Source organism: Gavialis gangeticus, unplaced genomic scaffold, assembly GCF_001723915.1.
Source record: "Gavialis gangeticus isolate Ggan-Ray unplaced genomic scaffold, GavGan_comp1, whole genome shotgun sequence".
NCBI lineage: Eukaryota > Metazoa > Chordata > Crocodylia > Gavialidae > Gavialis > Gavialis gangeticus.
The window spans coordinates 22,744,264-22,759,089 of NW_017729011.1; the positions used below are offsets into that span (position 1 = coordinate 22,744,264).

At 42.7% G+C, this 14,826-nt stretch overlaps 1 protein-coding gene across 2 annotated transcripts in view; it reads right to left on the reverse strand.

Annotated features, from left to right (window-relative positions):
* TRAF1 (TNF receptor associated factor 1) overlaps nt 1-14,081 on the reverse strand; it is a 27,452-nt gene extending 13,371 nt beyond the window's left edge. For both annotated transcript variants that reach the window (XM_019510837.1, XM_019510836.1), the window contains exons 1-5: nt 13,939-14,081; nt 12,520-12,744; nt 10,303-10,387; nt 4,355-4,453; nt 1,415-1,576 (exon numbers count right to left, since the gene is read on the reverse strand). In XM_019510837.1, coding sequence (XP_019366382.1) covers nt 1,415-1,576; nt 4,355-4,453; nt 10,303-10,387; nt 12,520-12,728 — 555 coding nt within the window. In that variant the 5' untranslated portion in view covers nt 12,729-12,744; nt 13,939-14,081. The remainder of the gene's footprint in view (nt 1-1,414; nt 1,577-4,354; nt 4,454-10,302; nt 10,388-12,519; nt 12,745-13,938) is intronic.
* Nucleotides 14,082-14,826: the final 745 nt, after the last annotated feature.

Here is a 14,826-nt window from a genome sequence, read left to right on the forward strand (position 1 = left end):
TTTTTTTTTTTTTTTTTCCAAAGGGCCACTGTTCTAAGATGGCATTCCTACTTTGCTACCGATTCTTCTTGACCCATCAGGAAAGATCAATGTTGTTCTAGACAGTAGCCAAGTCTGCAAAATCAGTACAGGCCCTGCAGCCCTTCCTTCTAATCGAGCCAATTACTGCGCTGTACATGATGATCTTGGGGTGGCATGTTGCTACTGCTTTTGCTTTGGAGATTTATTGTGAAATTTTACAATTTAAAAGGTCGAAGACACATTTTTTTACATGAAATTGAGCTGTGATGCAGCTAAGCTAGCCCAGACAAACTCTGTGTCTGTACCAGGAAATACTCCACTGGCCCTTTATTCTACCAAACCACAGTTTCCTCCCTCAGCGACAGTACACTGCTATCAAGCAAACTGTCCTCAGGCCCCTTCCAGTAACAGAATATCCTGCATTGTGCTGTGCACATAGTAAGCAGGGAATCAATGGCACTATGATACATTTCAAGACTTTACATTAATGCAAGAAGTCATTCAAAACACACATTAGTGACACAAGTGTTACGAGCAGTTCTAGTGTGAATTGATAAAGGCATTACAATTAAGTAACAATGCATGAGGATTTAGCCAAGTAATCATAGAAGGCAGGTGATCTATTAGTATCAGGCCAGAAAGACTTTCTTGTTTGTTTTAAAGATGAACTAGCTTTAGATAGATACTAGGAGCAGATTCACTTTTCGTTCTATATGTATACAGTCATGTGCAGCATTCTCTTTTTCATTGTATACTTATTGCAAGGCCTTCTGCTATGAAAAGTAGAATTAAATAGTCATAAGAGGAAAAAATAAATATGACAGAATTCAGGATGAATTTACAGTGTGCTCCTTGCACTTGGCTCTTCTTGGGATCAACTGATCTAGTTCACTGGGAGAGAGAAAGCTGATGCAATCTAGTATAAACGTCTGTTAAATAAATGCCTGGTATAGCAACATGCTAACTTACCAGCAAATGAAAACAATTATTTATCCATATTCAAGATATCATCCATGTAGCTGTTTGTCTGATCGCTCCTGTCTACCTTATTTGGGGGGGGTGCCATTTGAGAGGGGAACAAGAACATGGCAAAAAATGCCGTTCTGACCCCCAACGAAAATCTGTGCATTCACACACACTCACAGAGTTTTTCTCCTTCTATTTTGTAACCTCACATAATGCAGATCCAATTCATTTCAATGTTTTCTCCAGCAAACACACTGGAGGCACCACACTGCAGTTGAAAAATTAGCAAGGTCAGAATATGAAATGTTCTCCAGAGCATAATTTTCCTGAAACCAGGAGGAAACACTTTACAACGGAGCTGTAAAAGCCATGGGTTACTTAAGCTGTAAATGTAACACTTTTGTATAAAGCACATAAACCTTCTTACTTGGTATTCATTACTGGGGAGCATCTGTTTGCATTTCTGGCATGTGATCATGTTATTAATGCATCCGTTCTCCAAATGATCCGCAAGTTTCTTTCTCATCACTGTTTGTCCACAACCGGTATGGCATGGAATTAAAGCATATTCACAAAGGCTCTGATGCTCCTGGAAGTTAAAAGTTAGAACCCAAGATATGAACCTGCCTAGATATGTATTTATCTATAAATGTTTTTCAATGTGCCTGCACTCATCTCCTTTTATATTTTGTGATCTCTGTAAACAGGAAAAGTCCTCACCCCATTAGTTGGGTCCAAAACTCTCCTCTCCTACCTGGCATTTTCTTTATTCTTAACTTAAAACAAAAACCACAAATAATTCATGAGCTGTCTCTGTCACTGGTCTTTGTAAGCAAGACCTCGTATTTTATCCCTAACCTTAGAGACTCCCCAACTTCTCTCCTGTTCTGCTGGGTCTGAGACAGACGTTGCATAAACTGGTGTAACTCAAATCAGTTAAGTCTGATGCTACATTCAACCAGGTTTATCTCAAACCAGTTTCAACCATTTTCAAACCGGTTTATGTGCACTGAACATCGGCTGTTACAGGTTTCAACCAGTTTCTGATCACTTAACCCGGTTTATGTGTAGTGTCTGTCCCTAGCTCTGGAGAACAGGTGGACTCTAACGAGACCGACCAGTTTTGGTTGCCAGGATGAAGAAACCTACTTCTCTAAACAGGTTCTTAAAACAACTATTCTGCCATGGTCTCTAATACAGAACAATTAGGTTTTGCATCTTACCAATATCCAAAATAATTTTAAAAATCTAATTTACTTTTTACTATTTGCACATTTTAGCTAAAACCATCAGAATCACCAATATCCATCATTTTGTTGTTTATAGGGAGTTTTACTTTCAGATGCTTAGCGCTGCAGTAATTGGGTTGCTGTCCAAGAAGGCTCATGTTCAATTGTTTAACAAAAATGGTCTACTGGCCTTAAGTTTTCTATAATCTCATTTTTACAAAAATCTAATTCTTCTGGCCAAATGTGAGTCACCATTTCTTGAACACTGTCCTGACTGTAACGTCATCTCTGTGACAGTTCCAATGCTTGTCCTTAATAGTATGGTGTGACTGAAAAGAGGGAAAAGCAAAAGGTTCACAATGCAACTCATCTGACCTACTGGAACTTGAAGCAACTTTAATGGAGTCACACTAATTTACAAGGGGACCTCTGATCAGGTTCCACACTCCTCCTTAGGTGTGAAACAATCGCTTGGCTTAAGAGTCTAAAAGAAAAATTCTTTAGAGCTGGATCTACAGCTGGTATCAATCAGTGCAGCTTTATTGACATCAGTGGAGTTGCACCAAAGAATAGCATCTGAGAATCTGCCCCTCAGTCTTGAGCACTCATAGAAAACATTTACCCCCTACACATTAAGGGCCATCCTAGTGAAGCAGTAAGAGATATAACAACTCCTAGAAATGTTGGGGCACAGCCTCTCACAGATTTGGGCCTTCTGCATTAGTCTTCTAATACATGACCCAGCGTTCTAGGAGGAGAAACACTGGATTACTGCAGTCTCAGTTACTGAGGCACCTTATGTCTTGCGGTGCCACAAATGATCTTTTTCTTTAAGCAAGATAGCTATGCCCAGCAGTCAGCTCAGAGATGCCAAGTTTAATCACACGCTTCCTTTTCAAACCCATTTTGCTGTGTATTCATGCTGCGATGGCCTCCTTGGCCCCTCTGAGCTCCCAGAACGGTGAGGTTGAGCAAAATGGGTAGAGTTTTCCTTTAAAAGGGAAGAGACTCAGAAAACTGGAGCAACATTAGTGGAGATGAAATGAAAAATGAAAGTAGCATCACTGCAGCTCAGCAGGTATAGGGACTGTGTGCGCAACACACTGTTTTATAAACTGGGTGCCTTGAGGCCCTCCACTCCTGGACCATGAGACTGGAACATGGCATCTTTTTGTCTTCAGGATGTGGTGAAGAAGGTAAAGCCCTCTCCATGTTATCTGCATGTTGGCTTGGGTTTTCTTTTTCGATTCTGATACACTAAGCACAGCTCAAAACTTTGTCTGTCAGGGTATTTCACCCATGTCACTTCATGCCAGTATTATAAGAACAGCTGATATACTCAATCAGCAAAAGGAAAACCGCCAAGCTCTGTCTTGGTTTCTAAGATTGGTTTCCATTTCTTTGTTTGGGTCAATATCTGCTGGGCCAGTTTCTCCAAGATCTCTGCATCCTCTGAGAAGTTTATTTTTCTTGCAAAAACAGATTAAGCGTATTTATTCTAACAACAGTTTGGAAATCAGGGGACCTGGGGTCCATCAAGGGTTACTGCTAGGATCCTTGCATGAAAGGTAATAACCAATAGGAAGCATTTACTGACTTTCATTCATCATTATGTCAAAGCCTCTGCTGGAAGATTCTGGAGGAAACTGAACTAAAAGGGTGATTAAGTACCAGTAAAGATTACCTATAGAGTTTGCATAATCTCCATCCTTGGAACATTTAAGAGCAGGTTAGACGAGCACTTGTCTGGGATGGTTTAGACAGGGATGGTCCTGCCTTGAGCAGAGCAGGGGGTTGCACATGATGACTTTCTGAGGTCCCTTGAACCCTATTTTTCCATGATCCGAAAACACTATAACTCTATTTGACTTCAATGTAGCCATGCTGATTTATGCTGGCTCTCTACCTGGCCTCATTCTTTCTTCAATCAGTATCAGAAAAGCACATGCTTAATGTGTCCCATAAATATGTGCTTATGTGCTATGTTGATTGAGGAGGGATTTGAATCAAGTTCTACATCCCTTGGTTCTGCTAATATTATAGTAACCCACTTCCATCAGAGAAGACTCTCTGGCAAAGCCTGACTAGACATTCATGAGAGAAAATACAGAAAATACAGCTGTGTTCTTTAGACTTACTTCAAAATTTTTCATGATACCAGACCAGTTGCATCCAGGGGTCCCACAGTGCACTTTAAGTTCAGAAATCTCTTTATTAATGGCAGCATCACTGAAAGCCTAGGAGTTAAACAGAGTAAGGGGGGTGGAAATCAAGCAGTGGTCAATAAAGTTCTCCAGATTGTAGCTTTGATAGGAACGAGTACTTCTATAGGGACTTTCAGGTTTGATGAACCTCTTACTTTTTTTAAAGTTTAGAATTGTTAAAAAATATTCTTTAACCTAACGAGTACATAGTAAAAGTTCAAAGAACTGTGAATTCTTCTGCTTTTTCACAGAGCTCAAAAACTAAACAATTGGAATCGATCTATATTTATTAAAAACATGCCCTTCCAAGTAAAATCTTTCAGTATTGAGTTTCTTTCAACCCAGATTTTCTTTTGACAGAAGCCTGAAAACCAGTAACATGCCATGAATGTGTTGACAGAAACCCTCCCCATAGGGGGTTACCACATGCCACTCTAATGGATGTATTTAATTACTGGGGTCATTAACACCTTCTGAACCTGCTGCACAAAGGATTTAAGACTCCACCAGAACGAGGAGGAAGGGGTAAAGCCTTCGCAAACTGAGGCTGTTTCCACTTAGTGGGAGTGTTCAACAGAAATGCAAAACACATCCATGCATTGCATTTCTAGCTCAAGATAGGGTTTGTTCATGTGTCAGCTGCGAAGGGATGTGCAAATAAATAAATAGCACATGAATCACTGCAGCCCTTTAATATCAAACACCATGCAATCAAAACACCCACCACAGAACATGAGCAAGACAAGCGTTAAGAATATCACCCAGAAAACTGCAGACTCCTCACCTAGCCAAATATGAACCCTCCACCCCCTGCTAATATGTCCTGAAGTATGCAAGTATGAAATAGGAACACAACATCTAGGGTCTCTCGGATCTCATCATCATTGTTTTTATTATTATCATGAACAAGCGGGTCTCCCTGATCTTTCAATAAAATAAACATTAAGGCACTTCAGAAAGAAAATCCTTCAGGTTGCAACTTCATTATTGACAGACTATTATACCTGGGACAGAGAATCAGAAAAATTAGAGAAGGAAACCCCCCAGTAGTATACCTTTTATCCCTTCCCAATCACTCTCTACCTTGTTACAAATGTAAACTGCTCATTAGAAAAAACAATGTTAAGAGAAAATTCCCCAGTTCAGAGACAGACTTCAGAGACTGGGGTTATCTGAACAGCGAGACATGGAGGGAAAAGAGACATGTTTCCCCTCCTGCTAGAATAATAATTCTTCACACAGTAACTGTACTGCCCAAACTGTATTACAACCAAAGGCTTGGATCACGTCTCCAGCTTATTAAAGTTTAGTCTACAGCATACTCCAGAGAGTAGCTTTCCACCTCCCCTTCCAGTTATAACATCTGCCAGGGAGAGGGGAGACATTTGCAGGTTTCCGGTGCAGTTTCACTTCCTTGAACAAAATTACATTAAATCACACATCCCTCAGCAGGAGGTTCCTTTTTATAGCCATTTTACAGATGGGTAGAGAGAAACCCTGGGAGTATCTGTGACTTGCCCAAGGTCACAAAAGCAGTTGGTGGGGGAGGAAGCTAATATAACAGAGGAATCCAAAAATAGTCACCGTTCTTCACCTTTGCACAGCCATTAAAAGGTTTATAAGCAGCACAAAGTGGCAGCGAGTGGATGTCCATACCTTTTGTTCCACCACAACATGGCAGTGACAAAAGGCAGCAATAAATTGTACCACTTTATTGCAGCAGACATCTCTTTGCTTTATGATGGGAGAGCATGGAGCTGCCTGCACTCTCCCACCATCCTGGACAGGAGCATCTGGGAATGAAGGGGTCCTGCTCTGCACAGGATTAGGCCCCTCAAGCCCAGGGAACACCTGCCTGGCTTTTCCTGCCTGGCATCCCTGGCAGTCTCTGGGGCTTGTCTCTGAAAGCATGGAAAGGTGGGTTTTACACTTCCAGAGCCTCCCCCAGATTGTTGGGGACACAGGTCTGCAAGCCAGGACACTCCCATGCTGTCCCAGGGCTAAGTCTGCCAACCAGCTGACTGGCAGCCCCAGTCCTGGGACCATACTGGGATGTCCCAGCTTTGAGACGTGCCCCTGGGAACTCCAGAGCACATGCCTGTAAATGGGGAATGTACTGCTTGTTGTGCTTCAGGATCAACGGGCAAGACAACACTGCAGATCACCTGTGCCAGGACATATCCCAGGATAACTGATCTGCTTGATTGGGCAATGCCTCTTTCTAGCCCCAGACTCCTAGTTCCTTGCTTCAGAACAACTGCTCTAAGATCACTTATTTTTTGAGAAGCCGGATGATTACTAGCTAAGAGGTGGAAATCATTTTCCCTCTTGATATAAGAACAGCAAAATTAGGTTCAGAGCAGATGTTTTACACTCTATGAACATTCTTGGAGGTTTTGAAGACTCAGCTAGACAAACCCCTGGCTGGGATGGACTAGTTGGGGCTGCTCCTGCTTGGAGCAGGGGGTTGGACTAGATGTGACCTCCTGAGGTCCCTGCCAGCCTCATTTTCTATGAGTCTGTATTAGCTGTAGTTAGAGACTGAATTTCAGTGGAAGACTGGCCCTTCCTAACACGGTGGTTTCACATTCTTTGGATAGCCAAGCATTGCCTTGATAACTGTAGTCATCTGATTAATTAGTTGCATTTTCTTTGATGGACTGTTGAGTTCATAATTATTGTACCTTAGATTCAGCTTCTACATAAAACAAACGAAACTCTGCAAGTGGGGGAGATGGAGGGGAACAAGTGAGGGAATTCAGTAAATACAAGCAACCTTCCAATAACTGCCTCCTTCAAATGGTATTCATTAGTTAACAAACAGTCATTCTTTTAAATGTTCAAGAGAATCACTGAGGCAAAAAAAATCATTCCTGGGAATGCTGGGTCTTTGCAGTTTTGGGTTTTTAAAAAATGCATTTCAAGCTATTTGTTTTGAGTGTACCTGTCTGGCAAATGTCCATACACATGTACACTGACGCTAGAGAAGCAGCGCGCTTGTGTGTGTGTTTTAATGTCATAAATTGTCCTTTAGTGATATGGAAATCGGCCATTGCTTGGAAACAGAACTAAAAATAAAAGCCTCAGTGGAATCTATTCCATGAAAAAAAGGAAAACTAGAACACTTGTACTTTTGTCTGGACATTTTTAAATAGATGCCTACTGTTCCATTTCCACTTGGCTTGCAACACAAATTCCCATCTACATTTGATAACAAGATGATAGTTAAACTGCAAGCTGTATGGTCAGGTTCATAAGTATATGGACATATTTTCAATAACAGTACTTAGCGCTTACAGAAGGCTTTTAATTTCCAACACATTCCACACTGAATAATTGATAATCACATCACACCCAAAGGTACATAAAAAACAGCATCTCCATTTAGCATGTCCAGTGCCACAGACCATCAGGTCATTGTCAAATAAGAAAATCAGACTTCAACAGAGCGTAGCTCAAGGTCCCACTCTTAGCATGCTAGTCCATGCCAGCATCACCAGAACTTCCATATACAAGGTGCTGCTGACTGTACCGTATTGGATATGTCAGACTGGTGTACCTGAGTGCAAAATTTGGCCCTAGGTGCTAAGATTTTAATTTAATGCTGCAGCACTGGACAATTAGATAAAACAGGGTTATGCCTCAGAACCAACATGGCTGGCCTCTAAAACCTTTTATTCTAGTTCAACAGCTAGACAATGTCCAAAACCAAAGAAAAGACAATCAGGTTACCAAGCCTACAGTGGGGATTTTCCTATCTCAAAAAGAAATTACTCGAGGAATTTCCTGACATTATAGAACAGAGTATTAAAAACGGATTGAACTTGCATTTAACTTCAGAGGGACAGTCCCAGTGGCACATGAGTTTCTTTACTGCTGCGTGCATCCCCTGTGCTGTTTCACTCTTACACTCAATTAATCATTATGGACACAGCTCAGCTGAAGGAACTGTGCGTGGAGAAACTGCACAAGGCAGGGAGTCATCATCCTTTTTTTCCCCTTCACATAGGTCGAATTAGTGCCAATCCTTGTGATTTTCTTCAGAAACAGGTACATTTTGATTTAATTTGCATCTTTGCAACTGCACTGAGTTTAGTGGCGTTCAGCACATGTAACTGCATGGAGACCTGGGCCCCATTCAGGTCTTAGCCATGCATTGCTGATGAAGAGCTGAATTGGGTCTGAGGGTTTTACATGACACACGTCCTGCAATTAGTGCAATCCCATTGCTGTAAGAGGGTAAAATGTGGGAAAGATCCAGGGCATGTGTACAGTGCAAAACCCTGTCCCATGAGGGCCTGTCCCCAGAGTGGCAGAGAATAGCATGTAGGTGAATGCCCACTGTTCTTCCACCTGAATTCAAGGAGAGATGCAGATGTTCAACACCTCCCAATACTCACCTTCAATTAGACGTGGCACTGCAAGGGGTGCCAAAAAGGGAGTGTGCTGGAAATGGGTGGGTACGGGAAGGATGAGGGCTACTGCAGAAAGAGATCAGGGGATAAGTTATGCCCAATATATTTATCTTGTTTGTACCTCAGTAGTTTTTTCATAGTGTAGAGATTTCATTTCAAGTAGTTATATATAAACTGACAGAACAGGGGAACAGCAAACAGGAGTAACAAACACAGGAAGGGTGGGACAGAGCTTATCGTGCATGATTACGAGCCAAAAGGGCAAACCCACTGAGATGCCTCCATTGTTTACAAACTCTGCCCCTCAAACCTGCAAGCTGATTCAAACAGACCCATACCAACTTCAGGAAGGCTCAGTGCTCATGCAAAAGTCTGCTCAGATGGAAGTGATGAACAAGAGGAGTTGTTCAGAAGGGTTCCTGTACCAGGGATACCTGGTTTCCCCTGGTCTCGTGCATTCTGTAATCCTATCGTTGGAAAATTTCCTGCAGAACTGTGTGCTTTTCCAAGGCACTGCAGCAGTCATCTTTATCCTACAGTCACCATTTGGCTGAAGCCATGCACCTGCTGCACTGCTTTCTCCATCTCCTTGCCTTGCTGGGACCTGGCCAAAACTGCCTCCTAGTCCCCTACATCTTTCTTTCTTCCTTGCACTCTGCTGTGAATGCACACAGCAGTGAGGGCTGAACACAAGACCCCTGGTCCAGTTTGTAGCCAGAGAGTAAGGGAGTAAACTGGCCTGCCTAGAAAACAGCAGAGCCACCAAGAAAGGTGGGGGGAGGGAGTTGAACCATGGAAACCAGTGGAGAGCTTTGTCCTCCCCTCCCCAGCTGGCATGGAGGAAAGAAGGCGCTGAGCTGAGCTACCTTGTCAATGCCATGAAAATATTCACTGATGAATATACTCACCAGTGAAAACGTTCTCAGAGGAAAACATTTCCCAGTAACATTTATGACTATGATTATTTTCAACAATGAGTTTTTCAGGATGTTCTCCAGGCAATGTCACTCCCACAGAGCTCTCCAGAACAAACAAACAGCTGATGAACCAGTCTACACTTCTGGTTCCCTTTACACTCAAGCTAGCTGTGGCCAAGACTTGGATGCTTGAATACAGAGCACCTAAGGCAACAGGGCACCGAGCTGGTAGAGGAACTGCTACTAGATGAATAAAATATAACATGAAGAATAATAATGAAGTTGTAAGTTTGGAGGTCAGCGACAGAATAAATTAACTGTCAGAGATTTTTGGGCTTCTTGCTACACAACTCTGTAGAGGTCACAAGGCATTAACTTGTGCCCTTATACTTTTTTGATCAAGATCTGAATATCCATGGTGTTAAGGTATCTGGGCTAATACATGCAACTGGAATCGGTCCCTATCACTTTCCTTGTTCTCATTTCTCCAAACAGAACTTCATCAGTTGAGAGAAATTGGTGATACATTAACAAAACTGCAGTAACATACCCTTTCTTCTGCTAATAAGCTTCCCTCATTTAGCGTTCCAGGATCCTCCTCCTTGCATTTCTGGCAAACTGGATTTTTGTTGTTTCTGAGAGATGAAAAGAAAGAAGAGAGAAAGGAACAAAAAACTAAATAATAATTTGTAAGCCATAGCTTGGAGCATCTCTGTTGTATAAATGACAGAAATAATAATTTAAAAAAAAGAATTAAGAAATATGCATTTCAGCTCAGAGTCACTACTGTTTATACCTAAAGGACCAAATATTCATCCCACTAAAGTCAACTGCAAAACTCATTGACTTCAGTGGAACCAGGACCTGGCCTACAATTTTAACCATGTCCTAGCAAAATAAGAACAGTTATAATTATAGAGCAGAATAAACTTGGAAATCAACTTCTTTCCACAGGCTAAGCACTAACACCACTTACTGAAAGATAACCAGAAATCTGTAGCCTTTTAAAACATAGAAAGGATGGCCTCTCTTCTACAGTAGATGCATAGATTTTTACTTCCTAGGATACATCTCCAGGCTTAATCCTATCTTCATTCACACAGGCTTTCATTGCTGAGTTAACTTATAAAGCTGGCTACCCTGTGTGTACATACAGGGCACCAGCACAAAACTGGACTCAGAATCACTCTTACCAAATAATACAACCATGAAATGCATTGGATTTAACTTAAAACATTCCTTCAAATGAAATGTACAACTGAAGGGAAAAATAAATGGTTTTAGGCAGGGGCAGGTATTTCCTGGTGGATCCCGTCAACACCCAGCTGCTTCATGTCGTAGCGTCGCTATGACCAGACACAGAGAATAGCATAATTGCCATTGGACTGCACTGATCAGGCTGCTTGGGTCAGCTGCCAGGCTGTTACAAGATAGTCAGGAGAGGATACAAGAAGCCAGGTCACATTTTGTTTTCACGTGAGTACAAGGCCTGAGTGACTCCACTTGCACTAAATGGAGTGATTCTAGATTTACAGCAGTGAGAGTGAACAGAAGGGATGAATGCACTGTATGGAAAACATCAAAACAACTTTTATCCTGTAGCATTTTAGCCTCCTAATCACTGTCCATGACCAACTGCTACACTCAGCTTTCTAGGCCAGCTTTACAGGGCAATCAGAGACATAACTACCTAATACAGCTAGCTTAGGTAACAGCAGCAGTGAAGATGCTGTGAGGCGGCCTTTAGCTGTCCATATAAGTGCCCAAGGTCCCAAGCAGACTTGGTATGGTCTGTGCAGAAGTCCATACCACTGTGTCTTAACTGCTACAGTTAGTCAAAGAACCTAGATTAAACGTAGCTCAAGTACCTCTAATGTGTACAACCATCACACCTCTTGACTTCAAGGTATCATAGTGTATCAGTGTAACATAGCCTCTGTCAGCACATGCACGCTTTCTCTGCCCTCCTCTTGAACGTATGGAAACACATACCAAAGTTGTAACAGTCTGGCAATCCCAGATCGGCCTTGTTAGCTATCTTCAGACCCACAGATAAAACAGTCACGGAAGACAATCATCCGTAACTGCAAGGGATTGCCACATCCAAGTAGGAGCCTCTGTCACAGCTAAACCAAAGTGGATGCTAAAGGTGGGGAGGGGGAGCTGGAATGCATTCAAAACCTACATCCACCCATCTCCTTATTTTCAGAGGCTACAAGCAAAAAACAGCTGGTGTTGTTTTAATGTGGGGTGACCCAGGGGATATTATGGTGTGCAGTTTGTGAACTGATAACACAGCAGTATTTTAAACTTCCAGAGCACTTTTTATAGATTGCAAAGCACTGTGAGATTGAGCCAATTTTGCAAGAGTCCTAAGGAGTAAATAAGTAGGATTAGTTCAAGTTTAATGATGAGAAAAGGAAGTAGAAAGAGCCTGAGGTTTGCCTACAGTTATATAGCATGTCAGTGCAGAACCAAATCCAGTCAAATCCAGCCCCTCTCCATAATTGTTAGATCACGTTCCAACCTTGTAAAGACATATACATGCAAAATACCCCTGCACTTTACACTAATTAAGTATACAAGGACGATCAAATCTCTACTGTCTGGCAGCCCAGTTACTAAAAGTCTCTTCCCCAGCACTTCCTTTCTTTTGGAGCACGTTATCACAACAAACCTCTCTATGGGGAAGACGGAACCTGCCATCTGAAGTCTCTTGTTTTCTAGGCAGAGACACCTTACCACGTGGTGCTCTAAAAGAACTTACCGTACGATCCAGGACAGACAAGCCAAGCAGTATCTATGCCCACACAGTGTCTGCATGGCTTTCTTTAAGATGTTATTGCAGTTGCTGCACAGGTACTTGGCATCAGGCACATCCTCAGAGATGCTGGTGGGATAGCCGAAAGGGAATTCATTTTCATCAGGGGATGAGCTGGGGACATCCTGAGTGCCTCTAGTTGCCTTCTCAGCCATTTGAAGTAAGCAGCTGCTAGAGATGAGAAACACACTAGCTGCTCACACACACAGACAAGTGCTCACTTTGATGTGCAAGAATACATTGATCATCGAAATCCAAAAGACAATTTCAAACCTGAGTGATAATCTAGAGATCTGCTTAATTAAATCTGTAGCTGACAGGCGTGACTATATGTCATGGTGGGGTTTGACTAGGTACCAGCAGGAAATTACGGTACGGATTTAAAATTCCCCTGATTCATAAAATGAAAATGGATGAGACAGTAAAAATCTAGATTTGGGGTTTTTTTGCACAGCTTTCCAGTTTGTTTTCAAGATGAAGTAAACACTCCTGCTGTGATCCCACCAGTCATTACAAAGAAGATGCATTTCCTGTAGAGTAAATCCCCAGTATCGGACCTTCAGTTCCCAGCTAACCAAAAGTCTGTCCGTAATTACATTTTAAAGACCTGGAAACTGAGCCAAAACAGGGCGTAGTGACTTTCCCCGTAGTCATAATCGGAAGTGAGGGCAAAACCAGGAAGAAAACTCAGGTTTATGAACAGCTAACCCCTTGCTCTACCCATCACACACAACAGGCCCACCACGCAAAGGTGAGTAGCTCCTCCAGTTGCTGTTGTAGTTAATGGAGCTGTTGACATTCAGCGCCATTGGAAATCAGGCCACCAGTGAGTCAGGAGCTCTCCAAAATCATCTGAGAAATTGCGGTTCTCTTACGCATAGACTCTGCATAACGTAACTCATGATAATCCCTTTATGAATCACAATTTTCTCACAACAGCACCGCTATAGCAGAACCCACTGGGGTACCAAGGTTGATGTTATAATGGAACCTGCTGCTGACTAAGAGTTCTCGGAAAATTAGAAATCAGTGTTATTAACTCTGACGGATGGCAGAGGGAAAGAAAAGCATGATTCTTTTTTCCTGGTCTAAACTCAAAAAAAAAAAAAAAAAAAAAAACTTTTCCCCACCCGGGTGGGGAAAAGTTTTTTTTTTTTTTGTTTTTAAAAGGAAAAAAAAATAATTTTTTTTTCCTGGTTTAAACTCAAAAAAAAAAAAAAAAAAAAATAGCTGTCACCAGCCAGGCTGGGGAGGAGCCTAGGATGACACTCACAATGCTGGCATGGGCACCCGAGAGCATCTGAGACATCACGGTGCTGAGTGTAGTAATACCTAAATCCCACTGTGGAGCTAGGCCTGACTTACCTGGGCAGCGAGGGACTTAGAAGTGATTCTGATAGATTAGATAGTTTGTATGCAAGAACATTTCCCACTGACTTCCACGGGAGTTTTGACTGCGCGAGACAACCGGCTGCTGTCTTGTGGGGCACACAATCTGTATCCCAAAATGCCTGACATCAGACAAGATTTTTAAAAAGCATCATAAAAGAGGGAAGCAGATTCTAGTAGGCCCAGGGCACCCTTAAGATATTGCGAGAGGAGCACGGAAATAAGATGGAAAGTCAGTGAAATAAAATTACCCCCACCCCCACCCCCATTCCAACCAGAGGCAATCACAGCCCCCAAAACAGCCAAAAAACATCTGGGCTGGTCAGAAGGGGTTTGATTTCTAAGCCCAGAGGCTTTTGCAACAACCAAGGATGCAACATAGCTGCATTCTCAAATACTTGCAAGCCAACAACTTGCTGTCACTGGGTACCAGAGGCATTATTAGCGTGTTGGCCAGTGCCTCCATACGTTTCCCTCCCCCAGGGTCTAGAGAAAGAAATGCTTGTCCCCAAAGAACGTGCAACAGAAACCATTACTGGCTGCTTCCCTACAGGCTTGAGGCAGGTTATCAGGTTCTTCGATGGGGAGAAGTGGCCTGGCTTCAGCCAAGGGACCAAAACCACCCACCAAGGGCATCAAAGCAAGCTCAGCTCTGCTGCCCTGACCACCAGGTGGGCGGGTTTGGCAGAGACCCTGTAGCTGGGAGAAGCTAAAAGCTGGGAGAGGGGGAAACATCTCAGGGACCCAAATGTGCGTGGGGCTCGGGGAGCAAGAGGGGGTCCTCCCCCCCCCAGAGCCCGCAGGGGAAGTGGGTCCTTAACCTAAGCTGGGGGGATGCTGCTGGGGGGAACGAGCATGGGGGAG